General features: G+C 36.9%; 1 protein-coding gene and 1 long non-coding RNA gene across 2 annotated transcripts in view; both read right to left on the bottom strand.

Annotated features, from left to right (window-relative positions):
• Positions 1-15,310, bottom strand: part of LOC309663438 — a 237,947-nt gene that overhangs the window by 52,802 nt on the left and 169,835 nt on the right. The gene's annotated exons all lie outside the window — the stretch shown is intronic.
• CPS1 (carbamoyl-phosphate synthase 1) overlaps positions 11,352-15,310 on the bottom strand; it is a 141,542-nt gene continuing 137,583 nt past the window's right edge. Inside the window, exons 37-38 of the mRNA XM_082466953.1 lie at positions 13,184-13,313; positions 11,352-12,457 (exon numbers count right to left, since the gene is read on the bottom strand). Of these exons, the coding sequence (XP_082323079.1) occupies positions 12,359-12,457; positions 13,184-13,313 (229 nt within the window). The 3' untranslated portion in view covers positions 11,352-12,358. The remainder of the gene's footprint in view (positions 12,458-13,183; positions 13,314-15,310) is intronic.

Below are 15,310 nucleotides of genomic sequence, written 5' to 3'. Positions count from 1 at the left end.
TCTTGTTTCTATCCCTTGCTGCCAAGAAACACAGGACCAAATCTGAGACCCATCTCCAAAAGCCAGACAGAAATTGATGGTGCATATTTGGAGTCCTGAGCTCAGCCCTAGAATCACTGCATAGTGTCATTTTTTTCCATCTCTATTTTATTTTATTTTGTTTTATTTTTTAATTTATTTTATCATGTTGTCCTGCATGCATTTCTGTAAGTTGTCTCAAATTCTATTTGGAATGAGACAAGTTAAGAAAAAAGAACTATATAAAATATGTGTGTCCATTCAGTGTCTGTAGGCAACCTTGCTCAGGATGTCCTCCTCTGTAAATTTCTCAAGTGCTTACCCTTCTCAGAATTAAGGTGGCTCTGGTCCATTGGTTACAGTCAGATCCATCGGTTACAATTCAGCATTTGATCAAATACTCTCTTATAGTATGTTCTAGTTGTTTCATAATATAGATTCTATAAGATTTTAAATCCTTACCTATCTACGTATGTTCTCCACAGCACTTATAATAGTACTTGCCACATAATAGGTATTCAATAGACCTTTATTAAATTAGTAAATGAGCAAATGAGTAAATAAGTCCCATGGCTCAATGAAGGGAAAAAATTGTTTTTAAAACCTCTAAAAAAGAGCAAAATAAGTTCAATCTTTCTAATATTCTGTAATCCTACCAATCAAAACAATGGGAAATTAGGGGATATTTTTTGTCTATAGGTTTCCTACAAGAACAAAGAAAGCATTGATGATGTTCAACTATATAAATATTAAGAGACAGTCTATGCCATGCTTTCAGGATACAGAATTTTACTAGACACAGATGTGTCAACTCTGCAGTGTTTTTGTATTGATTCTAAAGTGCTTTTTGGATGAACTTTGGAAGCCATTTGCTGAGTGTGGGATTTTGTATGCTTGGGGTTGTCAATAAATATGTTTTGCTGTAATTAATAACTGTATGTTCTTGCACCTGTGGGGAAGATGAAGTATCTTTCTAATTTCACATTCAGCAATAAACATGAACAACTGTCTGCAGGATTCCTCTTTTGATTCCAGCTGCCAACAGCTTGGAATGCTTCGAGTCCAGCTAACTCTACATCTCCCCTCATTAGCTGGTGCCCCCATTTATTTTTCTGCCTAAATGGGTAGAAAAGTCATTTTGTTTAGCTCATTTGGATCTGTGGAGAAAGATACCAGCAAATCAACACCTGTCACTTTTCAGTAATTCCTAAGAGGAACTGGGGCTTTGTAGCAGATTTGCCTTGGCAGGAAACGAAATGCTGAGGATCGCAGTAAATGACTGGATTCTATGAAACTGCCATCTCCTCCCTTAAAGTGGAGAATGAGCATCAGCCTATTATGGACATAATTAATCCAAATCACTTATAAGGTAATAAAACTTAATTATGTATTCTTAAAAGCTAAGGACCCACCGATTGTTGTTAAGCTTTTTCTTGATTGTAGCTAGTGAGTTAAATTTGTTGAGGCTATTTTTCCAACAGTTAATTTTTTAAATATCATTTTATTTTTAGTTAAGTAGCTTTGATATAACATTGCTTTTAGTGGTAGATCAAATACACCCATTAACTTCAGCTTAGTTCCTGTATTTTGGGAAACATTGGTTAGGAACTAAATTCCTGGATGTGTCTTTATATAATTGTCATTTTCTGCACCTTAGAGACTTTCTCTCTCTATTATCTATTAAGAGAAGTATTTCCCTCTCATCTCTGAACAGCCGGATATCTGTCTTTTCATTGATTTTTAGGTACCTCTGTGCTTGACAGCACAAACATGACAAAACATTTCAAAATTCATTCTGATTTGGTCAGATCCTGTTGTGAGTTGACTGTTGTAAATGAGTGAGATCATCCCTTGAAAGTGTACTAACAAGGACATTATGGATTTAATGACCCTTCTATCCACAAAAGGTTAAGCTGACCCCTGAAATCAGCTGTTCATTCTTAAAAAGTAATTAAAAGAACTAACATTTATTAAACTTTTGCTTAATCAATGTACTTTTATTAAGTGTACCAGGTAGTTTTCTATAGCAGCCTACATGGATTATCTTATTTACCTGAACTACAATTCTATAAACTAGGTACTATTACTGCCCCCTCTTTAGTAATGTGGAAACTGAAGCACAAGGAGTTTAGACAGCTTGCCCAAAGTTATACAACCAGTTAGTGGTGAAGACATACTTTAAGCCCAAGAAATCCAGATTATAATCATGATACTCCAGTACCCTTGCTTGACTAAAGGGTACAAAAGTATGCACACATACATGTACACTCATTTCTCTAAAACCTGTCACACGCTTACTGTTGTGAGCACCGTGATCAATACCATAAAATCTCACATGTGTGGATACTATATGTAGGTGCCTTTTTGGTAGATCATGTCCAAAGGATGATCATGTCCATCATCTTGCCAGGATGACAAGTCTGCTCCTAGTTGTAGCTACACAGCTGCTTCAGAACTTCCTGCCTATCTCTTTTCTAAACCTCATCCAAATAGATCTTTCTGGCAATGATTCTCTGTTTTGCTTTTGAGTCAAAAGCAAAATTTTGAGTCAAAAGTCAAAAGTCAAAAATTACTATTATTACAGATCTTGACCTCGGTTGACTTTAAAGTACCACCTAGCCTTCAACAGCAAAATATTACTTTGTGCCGTGGGAGAGCCAGGTATGTCTTCAAATAAGATGATGTTGTTCATACACTGCTGATGAGATTTGCACTGTGAATGGCGTTTACAGCCATGATGGTGACGATGCACAGAAGTCTTCAGACTCTTGAATCAATTGAAATTATTTGCAAGTTATCTAATTGGAGTTAGGGATGTGTGGTTAAACACAGTTGTAAATTCTTTGCTACTTCTCCCACTGATAGATGGAGTTTCATTTCTCTGTCTCCTTGAATCTGAACTGGCTTTATTGGTGTATTTGACCAATTTCAACGTGGAGAAAGTGATATTCTGAGACTTCCAAGGATAGGTCATAAGACTTGCAGCTTCCACTTACGTCTTTCAAATGCTTACTCTGGGGGGAAGCCAGCTGCCATGTAAGAAGTTCAACTTCCCTGAGATCACCATGTTGGAGATGCCAAATGTAGGCACTCTGGTCGACGGTCTCAGCTGGAGCCATGCTTCCATTCATTCTTTCCAAGGCACTATATGTGAGTGAAGCCATCTTGGACCTTCCAAACAAACCCAGCTACCAGCTGAGTATACAAAATGACCCCCCCAATGTCACAAAAGCAGATGAATCATACAGCCAAGTCTGGCCCAAATATCTAACCTACGTAACTGTGAGATATAATAAAAAAGTTGTTTTAAGCCACTGAGTTTTGGGGTAGTTTGTTATACAGCAATGGATAAATAATCACAGCAGAAAATGATAGATGGCTCTGCCACAAAGAAATCAAACCTGACATTCTGTCATCACATAACCTCAAAGTCCCCAGGCTCTAAAGAAGTCATTTCACATTTATAAGCAGATTTCACTTCCGTGTTGGGATCCAGATCAATAAACACGGATCTCTGACTCTGCCCTGTTACTGGCCCCTCAGAGTGCATCTCCATTGTATTCATAAATGAGTCCATGCACACTGGCTGCTCACCTGGCAGAATTCTTTATCCCCTGGGTCCACTGAAAGCTCCCACAGCTTCTGATCATAATTCACATTTTCATTAACATCTTCACCTGGACCCCAAAATCAGTTCACGTGACCAGGTAAGTATTCAGACAACACCCAACTCTTCCTTCATTTGCTGTCTACTCCTCCTGACCTCCTCTCTCAACTTCTTTGATCTTCCCCTTGCTCTCGGTGACTCTCCCCTGCAGCTCCATCTCCTTCCCAGACCTACTGCTTCTTTCTACCTCCTCCTTTCACCTCTGTATGAACTTGGGCAGTCACTTTACCTCTCTTCACATCTGTAAATTAAGGATGCAGTGAACATTAAAATTAGGTCATATAATTTAAATGTTAGCATATCACAGGATACAGAGTAAGTGCTCAAAATATGTTCACCTTCATTAAGATCATTACTATTATCCTTCAGTCTAAAGCAATAGTGGCCCTGGCAGTCAACTCATGCCAATAAACAGCTGTCTGACTACCAACTACTACAACATGTCGTCACTCCTTCCCATAAAAATGTAAATTCCATTTTGGCTCATTCAGGACCACTTCAATCATAATCAAAACCATCAAATCAAAATAACTACACTTCCCAGAAAATCAGAGCTTGTCATGGTGTGAATAAGTATAATGTCCAACCCCAGCATACAGAGAAGCTATCTGTCAAACTGTCACGGAGGTCCTTCCAGAAATCCAAATTTGTGCAACCAAATTACTCTTTATAATTTCATGGTTTTGTTCAATATGATTATATTATTTCTGATGGACATATCAAAGTTATTTCAGATTGGGTTAATCTGATTAGCAGAATACTAAAACTTGTTATTTTAGTCCAAGTAGTATAATATGACACTACATTTTCTTATCAACCAAGAAAAATAACAATTTGTAATTTTGTCTTCCTAGAAGACATTTTTGTTCAGAAATCTCAAAACATTTTAATATTGCATGAATTTCATTTTTATATTGCAAAGAGGTTAATAATAACTATTAGAATTTCCTCTTTTAGGGCTCTTTTTCCCCCAGTAAAGGATAGATATTGAATAAGCTATGTACATACTTAAAAGCGATATGTTTCCAATCTTTAAAACTAAATATAGAGCTGCCCTCTAGACATCTCCATTTAGATGTTCCATCACAATAACAACAACAACAATGATAATAATGGCTAACACTTACCATAGCACTTACTCTGTACCCAGCAATATTTGAAGTACCTAATTTCATTTTCTCAATCTTACAATCATGACAAGCCTATGAATAGGGATTATTATTCCCATTTTATGGAGGAAACTGAAGTATGAAAAATGTAAATAACCTGCTCAGGATCACACAGCTACTGAGTGTCAAGAGCCTGGATTCAAACCCAAGAAGACTGGCTCCAGAGTCTGGCTTTTAACCACTGACTACACACCATTTCCATTCTGCCTCTCATGGACACCTGAAAGTCTTGTGATTAAAACAGAACTTATCATTTTCAACCAAAACCCAGTACTAACTCCTGTGTTTATTAATGCCAAAAATATCACATGATCTCTCACCTATTTGCTCAGGCAAACATGGAGCTCTGGATCTGAGTAACCCCTCTCACTCATCCGAACAAATCGTGACAGTTCTTTCTCCCAAATACATCATTCTTCAAATTGATTTCTCTTTCCTATTCCAGTCCAAGTGATTCTTGTCTCTCCCTCTCTCCCTCTCTCTCTCTGTCCTGGGTCAGATCACTGCATTAGCCTCTTAACTAGTCTCTGCCTCCAATCCTGGTTCATACCATCCATTCTCTGTTCTGCAGTCAAAGTGAGTTTTCCAAAATGCTAAAATAATTTTGTCACCTTCTAACTTAACTTCAACAGTTTCCTGCTATCCTTAGCAAAGTGTCCAAATTCCTTAACGTGGCTTATAGGGTGCTTAGGGTTTAGTCTGTGCTATTTCCCAGCCTCACCATCAACCATGCCTGAGTGATGCTCCAGTCACACTCAGCCTTCTTCAGTTCTTCAAACACAGTATGTTTTCTTTGCCTCGGGGTCTTCACACACATTATTTTCACTGTGCATACACACTGTAGAACGCACCACACTTCTTCACCTGGCAAATTCTTACTTATCCCTCGGGTTCCAGTTTAGATGTTCTTTATGGAAGCCTGCCCTGATCTGCCCCAGGCATGTGTTCATATAGCCCCTAAATTTCCCTTACAAAAGCATTAATCAAGTTCTATCATAATAGTATTTTTTAAACTCTCTGCATCCACCCCTAAACTGTAAACTTTGTAAGTCCAAATCTATTTTATTTATAGACGCTCAATAAATGTTTGTGAATTTAATTAATAAATATAAGACACAAACGGCTAAAGAAAAGTGATACGGAGATACTATATACAAGAAACTACATACTCTTAAATTGTCTGTTTTCTACCAAAAAGTAGATTTGCATGACTATTCTGTGTGAACTACTCTATAATAAGCAATTATAAAGATGAAAAAGGAATGGTGAGCGGCCATGAACAAACTACAATGGAGAAAGAACAAATGAAGGTGTAGATTAAACATCACTCTTGGAGGTTGATAAATATGTGCTTATTTAAAATCATGGTCACTGAGATATACACAAGTATTAATAAGATTACTGAAACAATAACTAAAGTTGAAGAGAATTCTGTTGATCTAGTCTTGAGGAGAAAGTTGACTGAAGATTTTGGAAAATTAGTGGTAACAGGGTTTCCTTTACAAACTCTGCAGCCCCCTAAATATATGAAGAGTGAAATTAAGACTGGAGGTCCGGTGTAAACTGGGTCAAGGTCCCTTAGCCAAAGGAGGAGATAGGAACTTATAACTAAAAGGGAGGACAGGAACACAATCATTCTGATCAAACACTTTGCACCACAATCATTTTTAAGAATCAAAATTTTGTGGATTCAATAGTTTTGAACACCTATTATAATTTAGGTTCCAGGAATGTAACAGGGAAATATGTCCCTACTTTCTGTAGATCTGTGTAAGTACCAGAGACTCATGATTGGCTTTCAGCTCTAGGTTTCAGGTTGAAGAAAATAAGTGCTGAGATGACCTGGAATTATTTATAGTGGAATAACCTCAATGGATCAAAGAAAACCATCATTGATTAAAAGCAACCCCTTCATATGGACATTAGTACAAATATGGTAATCAAAGAACCATGTGTTTCAGTTACTTCTGAAAATATGTTTGAAATCACCCTTCCAGAGAGATTAGCATGGAAAAACCCAGTTAGGGTAAGCCAGGGACCATTCCCTGATGAATCAGTCTACAAAGTACCATGTGTTTACATTTATAAGTCCCTGGGGCCCCACAGATCCACAGATTTCAACAGAGTCAGACCCTAGAGTGAGTGAATTACTTCTGAAGAAAACAGGACTTAACACAGTACACCAAGGCAGGTAATGATAGATTTAGCACAAGGTAACTTTTTGCTCTGGAGGCCGCCCAACACTGGGAAAGTCAATTCAGTGTTGCTTTATCTTATTCTGATATAATGAATAAAGTATGAACCTAATTTACTTCAAATGCTTGTGCCTTATGGTTTTAAAACAATCTCTAAAAATTCCTATTCACTCACATCTTAACTGCAACAATACCATTTTCCCCCTGCAGCTCCCTATATATTTTAATTATGAATGGGAAGGAAAGCATATAAAACCTGGCAAGTAATATGAAATTATGTCCTTAGTTTAATTAGAAAACATTCTTTAAAAAGGATCCATATGTAACTCCTCTTGAATGGAGAGATTAAAATAAATATTAGTCTAATCCATATAAATTTCATTTGCAGAATTCTATGTGGAAACTTGTAAAGAGTTATGGGAAACACTTAGCAGAATATTTCTGTTATGCTAATGACCTCAAAGCCATGCCATATTTCATCCTTCAGGACCTTGCATAGGCAGGTAGAAGAGAGACTATGAAGGAGATTACTGAATGAGCTTAAATTTCAGAAAGGAAAATATAGTTACCTAGACACTGGATATTAGAGTGTATTTTTATTAATAAAATACATACATTTTCAAGTTATTTCTCTTTTTTAATAACATGTTTTGAGCTTTTGGATTTCTTCTCTTTTCTGCGTGCTCATATCTCACCTGTCTTCATTGCAGCTGCCAACAGCACTAAGCTTTGTGTGGGAAATTGCCACTTGGGAACACAGCATCTTTGACTTTTTTGTGAGACTGCTGTGGTTCTTCCTTTGATGAACAAAAGCACTTCTCTGGAGTTTGTGTGTTTCTTCTAGGAAACACCTTAAAGAAATAATTAGCTAGGCTGGTAGTTTCAGGAGAGAGAAAGTGAACCTTTACCGCTACCAGAAAAGCCTATTTTTTTTGTTTTGGTCAATAATCAATAGTTTTCTTTGTGAACACAAGTCCTTTATAAAATGAAAGTTTAAAGACTTTAAAAATGATCTTAAAGCAACAAGGAGCACTCACAAATGGTGTTAGTTTTGACTTGCTGAGGTTCTTTTTGTTTTTTTATTCATTACTGCATTGATCTCAACAGCTGTAGGTACTTAAACTCTCTTTCTGGAACCCTTGCACCCTACACTGTGCACAAGAGAAGAAGTAGGGACAATTATTACCAATTTTTCACAGAGCCCAGGGAGCCGCGCAGGAGGAGGATGGACGTTCTTCCTCCTGCCACATTCCCCTCACACTCACCAATTGCAACAGCGTCTCATAAAATAGCACAGTAATATTCATTAGGAAAAATAGAATTTTTATACATAAGAACCAAGGAAAAAGAAGTGGTAAGAGAAAGACAGGAAAGATGGAAAGTTAAGCTAGTCTTTTTCAAGCTAAGGGTGTCTCCAATAGTATATAATGAAAGGTCTTTGTGGATTTCATTGGGTGTATGTGAGCATTTATGGCACCTGTGCCTGCAGGGGAGCTGCACCAGCATCCAAATGGTAATACTGGTGTGTAATTACAGAGCACTTAACTGCATTCATCCTTGGTTTGTTTCTCTGATAATTTCCACTTTCATTGTTCAAGAGGCTGTGGACACTGTAGAAGCTGAGGTTCAAGTACCTGCAGCTGTTGAGATACATGAATGTAGTAGCTGTTTTTAAAAGTTTCCAGTAGGAATGCTGTTTAAGAGGAAAGTTTGACAAAAGTACAGTTAAAATAGTCTACTTACCTTTCCAAAGCCATAAAATCCTACACCTCTAATTGGATCATTCTTTAGTCGTCTTTCTTCATTTCACAAGCTGGCTGAGCTCCTTTTCACCCCACTCAGTAGAGCTGGTCCTCCTTGCCTGCTGTTGAATTCTCAGTATGGAAAATGCTACTTTGATTTTTATTCAGCTCTACAGACATAGCCCGTATGTTGTCTGCACTGGTGATATATAACAGATTCAGACGTTTTAAAATGTGTTAACCTGTTTATATAAAAGAGTACAAATGTTCCAAAAGGACAAAGACTTGCCAAATCTAAACACAAATCTGCTTTCATTTTCTTGCATTTCCCTCCTCCAACCAAACTACTGAATGCATTATTTATTTGTGTTTAGTTCTTCTTAAAGTTTGGAACATTAGAAAACCCAAAGGTAACAAAAACAAAAATTAATATAATTTCATTTTCAGCACCTTGGAGAGAGTGTATCATCTTCCATTTCCCCAAAACCCTTTATTTCAGGAACAAAAATATAGGGATTATTTAGAAACACTACTGCTTGATTAATTATTACTACTCATTTTATTGTATTTTACAAATAGCTTCTTCAAATTAATATAAAAATTGAGAACGTTTATAAAATTTCCATAGTACAAAACTTAACTATTACTTTGAACTTTTGGTACTTTCAGCAAGCAACTCTGTTTGTTTCAAATTATGAGTTACTTTTCTAAATTGGTGACTAACAGTCTGCTTACTTTTGGTCAAAGTGTAATTTTTCTCTTCCTCTGAGTGTGTATATACATATGTGTGTTTAGATAGATAGACAGATGATAGATAGATAGATGATTGATAGAGGATAGATAGAGAAAGCAATATTGAATCAAATGGGGTAAAATATTACCAATAGGTAAATCTGGGTAAAGGGTGTACTATTTTTATTTTTGCAAATTTTTAAGTGCAAAATTCTTTCCAAATAAAAAGTTTTAAAATTTCTATGTGGTTTAAACACGCATAACTAAGAATTCATTCTCAACCTCTCCCCATAGCTCTTTCTCTCCACACATGCCTTGAGCTCCAGTTATACGAGGCTGCTTGTAATTTCCTCAAATGAATGTGCTTATCCTCTAGTCTACCTGGAGAACTACAACACACTGTACAAGACAACACCTGAGACCATCTCCCCAGAAAAGCCTTTTCCTTATCTCTGCAAGCAAGTATTTTCTTCACTGTGAGAAACGATTTTTTTTTAACATGTCTGTCTTCATTAAAATGCAAGATATAGGCTTCCCTGGTGGCGCAGTGGTTGAGAATCTGCCTGCCAATGCAGGGGACACGGGTTCGAGCCCTGGTCTGGGAGGATCCCACATGCCGCGGAGCGGCTGGGCCCGTGAGCCACAATTACTGAGCTTGCGCGTTTGGAGCCTGTGCTCCGCAACAAGAGAAGCCACAATAGTGAGAGGCCTGAGCATCGCGATGAAGAATGGCCCCCGCTTGCCGCAACTGGAGAGGGCCCTCGCGCGGAAACCAAGACCCAACACAGCCATAAATAAATAAAATAAATAATAAAAATGAAGAATTTCTTTAAAAAAATACAAGATTTGAAGAAATGAAACTGCATTTTGTGTGACCCTGGGCATGTTACTTAACTTCTGGTGCTTCAGTTTCTTTATTTATAATATGGAGATGACAGCACCTACTCATAGGGATATTTTGAGGATTAGATGGGTTAACATGAGTAAAGGACTTAGAACTACCTGAGGAAGAGCAGATACTCCATAATGTTAGTTACTTATGGTGGTGCTGGTGGTGTGATTGTGCAAAGTAATACAGCATCAGAAAAGTACTAGAATAATAGGTGTAGGAGGGATCATAGTATATTCTACACTAAAACTTGAAGAAACTCATTAAATATTTTTAGGTGAATGAATCGATGATCAGGGAGTATATTAATATAATATTATGGGGAAGAAGTAAGGAAGGGTCTCAACCACAATGATAACAAGAGGGAAAAAAGGGGAAAATAAATTTTAAAAGCCTTCATGTAGATCTATATCAAGGGAAAGGATAAAAGCTATTATGTCCTCATTATCTTAGAAGTTTCACAAAGCCACATTTTAGGTGGTATTTCTGGGATATGGTATCACCACGGCCATTGGCACTATCTTTCAGACAATACGGATCAGCCTCTGACTGGGTTCAAGTGCTTTTCTCTGTGTTATGCAAGATGTTTTTTTAAAAGTTTAGTTTATTATATATGTGTGGCAATCATTAGTCAGTGTGTGATTATAGCTGTATGTTTGAAAGGATCCAGATCAAGGGTAGTATATAACTACATAAAAATATAGTAAATTTTTAATGAGATTTATAAGCAAGGGATGGGGGGAGAAAAAAAAAGAGAAATGTAACAGTTTAAGCTTCATTAATTTTAATATTAATTTGTTCATACCCTATAGTGCTTTGAATAGAAAAAGAAAAAAAGATATAATCTTGGCCCAAAACCCTGTTTCATCAGAGAAATGAGCAGATTTTGTGTAACAATGTAAAAATAAATGAACACATAATAGCAAGAATACAACTGTCTTGTCTGTTGATAGTATTTTATTTAAAAGTTCACAATTAGAGCGCTTGTAATAACATAAAAAGTTTAAAAGTGACAAAGGCTGCCTGTAGGAAGGTCTTTTCTTATATGTAGAAGGAACAAGGACCTTGTGCTCAAAATGTGTAAAACTCTCATCGCAGCGTGGGACTCAGTAGATCAACAGAATCTATAATCTGAAGGGAATGAACATAACTTCCAAGTTATTCCAAAGTTGGCAGGAAGAAGGGGGGGTGGCAGAGATGGCATAAATCTGAAGATTTCACTTGGCTCAGGTTAAAAATCCAAAGAAAAACAAAAATAAACCACCTCAGCGGCATCCACCATCTGCTGACATACTACAAAACACAAAACTGCAAACCAGTGTCCTTTAAAGAAATCCATACTTTAAAGACCTCTGTCACACTTCTCAAATTCAGCACTGTGGGAGGGGATAAGGATATTCCTGTTAAGCCAGAGAGAATGATCATTAAAAAGAAGCAATACACAAACATCATGATGGAGGAGTTCATAAATTAAATCCATATTTCATTTTAACCATTTTTATAGTATTCTGCCTTTGTTAAAGTGTCCTGAGTATGGCAGATAGTATTTAAAAACAATGACAATAGTGTCCGTAAAGTATATATAGAAAGAGTTCAGAAGATAGAGCAGCAACTTTTTCGACCTTGATCATCGTTAATCAGCACCATAAAATGTTAGCTGCAAAGAAGCATGTAGGTAAGCTTAGCCCACCAAAAATAAGGCATTAGTAAATGAAGGAATTCTCGTGAAGAACAGTTACTCAGGAAGGACTCTCTAAGTAAGGTTTTTAAAAAGTGACTGACAACAATTTAATTGTGAAAGAAGAGAATATTAAGGCATAACTAAGTAAACTGAAATAAAGCTTGATATCAATATTCGTCTCTGGGAAAGAAAGTTGCGAATCAGTTCCTTTAGATAAAAATGTGGCTTAGGTTGATTTAAGAATGGAGATGGGGTATCCGTTTCTCTATGCCGCTTTCCCAGCACCATACTGCCTGTAGTGGAAGAGACTCTTGGCGTCCACATTGCGAGATTTCTTCACAGCTTCCGCAAAAAGTTTGGTCACCTGAAAATATAAGGGTAGAAATCTTAGCAACGCATATGAAATGAAAGCAAATGTTTAATGAAGCAGAAGCAAAAAGTCACAGTTTCTGTACCCAATTTTCAAAGGGGCAGGAGATGGAAGACACAAACATTTTTATTTAATGGGGACTTTCTCCTGTATCTCAGACCTCAACATGAATAAGCTTATTTCCCCCCACCCCCCATGGGGATTAAAACTGACTGAGGTGGAAAAAAATACAATGGGCAGAAAGTTAATGAGTCTTGACAAACATTTCTTCTCCCTGTGATAAATTTGATGGGTCATGTCCAAGTAGAAGGGAACATACCTCCTGCAATCACTTCCTGTGAATTGGACAAGTGCTTGCACTGTATCTGGATCTTCAATGATCATTAACCTGTTGCTTTTATGTGGTGGCTTTCAGTTAGACACGATGGAATAAAATTGTGTATCTTTATTCCATGCCACACCACATGTTATTTAAAGGATAATTGTATGGGTAATGAGAGAACCATGGCTATCCATGGTTTCTGATTATCTCAACTCCTTGATCACCAACTGTCTCAGATAGGCCATGACCTACCAAAATAGACCATTATTTTAGATTCTATTTAGAAATTCTTCTCCATTCTGAAAGTTACAAGAAAGGGAGAAGAGAGATGTGCACTCTTAAGGGAGGCACAGAAATAAAAACCCTCAGGCAGGCTATCTTTGAGAAAAATAACATACCTGGAAATTAGTGAGGAGAGCAATTCCACTGTCAACAGCTGTCCTCCGAATCACATAATTATCATGGACAAATTTAGTGTTGTTATTGGGGAGGTTAATCACCAGGTCAATGCTGCCGTCTCTAATCAACCTGGAGGAATAAACCAAATAAACACAAGTTTACAGGAGACTATGTATATTTTATAATTAGTTTTTTAAAATACTAATGTAAATTACTGTCTTAACCATTCAAGTCCATGCCATACTCAGGTGATTGACACCTACCCTCCTTTATTCTTAAGCAGATGTACAAATTGCACACATTTGGGGGTTATAAATTTTTGTTGTGTTCTTGAAAGAATTCTAGTGAATGCCTAACTAATCAAATGGAAATATTTGTTTCTCTTTAAAATGCTATCTATCCATAGCAAGAATTGGTAATTTGATAGACAATTATTTATTTTACAGGAGGTGGTTCCTCCAGCACTGAAGGCCATTCGGCCCCCATGCTACCCCCTCAGATCAACTTTACTTCATTGCCTGTTTCCCAGTGCCTCAGCTGACGGTGTGGAAATACAGGTCGCCTGATTTTAAATGAAAACATTTCACATTCTGTTGCTGGGCTACACACACTAGGAGACATTTAATCAAAATGTCAAAAGCATGAAGTATTGTTTTACAAAGCCCTAAGGAGGGCATATAGCATCATTAGAAGTCTACTAAGGTCAGAACAATGTGCCCTTCTTTTATTAATGTGATAATAATTTTAGGTTACTTTCTTAAGAGCCTTATCAAATAGTATATCACATAGAATTTGGTATGACTTAGCCATTCAGTAGGCTGTAACATCCAGTAGCACCTGAGAATTATCTCCCATGTACCTGTGCCACAAAGCTCCATAAGTGTTGACGTAATGGTGTTCCTGAAGGCTCACATAGTGTGCTGAAATAAATGTCTTACAAAACCTAGTGATGTAGAGAATCCTAAAGATGCTACCAGAAAACTACTAGAGCTAATCAACAAATTTGGTAAAGTAGCAGGATTCAAAATTAAACTACAGAAATCTCTTGCATTCCTATACACTAATGATGAAAAATCTGAAAGAAAAATTAAGGAAACACTCCCATTTACCACTGCAACAAAAAGTATAAAATACCTAGGAATAAACCTACCTAAGTAGACAAAAGACCTGTATGCAGAAAACTATGACACTGATGAAAGAAATTAAAGATGATATAAACAGATGGAGAGATATACCATGTTCTTGGATTGGAAGAATCAACATTGTGAAAATGACTATACTACCCAAAGCAATCTACAGATTCAATGCAATCCCTATCAAACTACCAATGGCATTTTTCACAGAACTAGAACAAAAAATTTCACAATTTGTACAGAAAAACAAAGACCCGCGAATAGCCAAAGCAATCTTGAGAAAGAAACACGGTGCTGGAGGAATCAGGCTCCCTGGCTTCAGACTATACTACAAAGCTACAGTAATCAAGATAGTATGGTACTGGCACAAAAACAGAAATATAGATCAATGGGACAGGATAGAAAGCCCAGAGATAAACCCACACACCTATGGTCAGCGTACCTTTGATAAAGGAGGGAAGAATATACAATGGAGAAAAGACAGCCTCTTCAATAAGTGGTGCTGGGAAAACTGGACAGCTACATGTAAAAGAATGAAATTAGAACACTCCCTAACACCATACACAAAAATAAACTCAAAATGGATTAAAGACCTAAATGTAAGGCCAGACACTATAAACTCTTAGAGGAAAACATAGGCAGAACACTCTATGACATAAATCACAGCAAGATACTTTTTGACCCACCTCCTAGAGAAATGGAAATAAAAACAAAAATAAACAAGTGGGACCTAATGAAACTTAAAAGCTTTTGCACAGCAAAGGAAACCATAAACAAGACGAAAAGACAACCCTCAGAATGGGAGAAAATATTTGCAAATGAAGCAACTGACAAAGGATTAATCTCCAAAATTTACAATCAGCTCATGCAGCTCAATATCAAAAACAAACAACCCAATCCAAAAATGGGCAGAAGACCTAAATAGACATTTCTCCAAAGAAAATATACAGATTGCCAACAAGCACATGAAAGAATGCTCAACATCACTAATCA

This window comes from Balaenoptera physalus, assembly GCF_965194825.1.
Source record: "Balaenoptera physalus genome assembly, chromosome: 6".
Taxonomy (NCBI): domain Eukaryota; kingdom Metazoa; phylum Chordata; class Mammalia; order Artiodactyla; family Balaenopteridae; genus Balaenoptera; species Balaenoptera physalus.
This window is presented reverse-complemented; position numbering and strand designations above follow the sequence as displayed.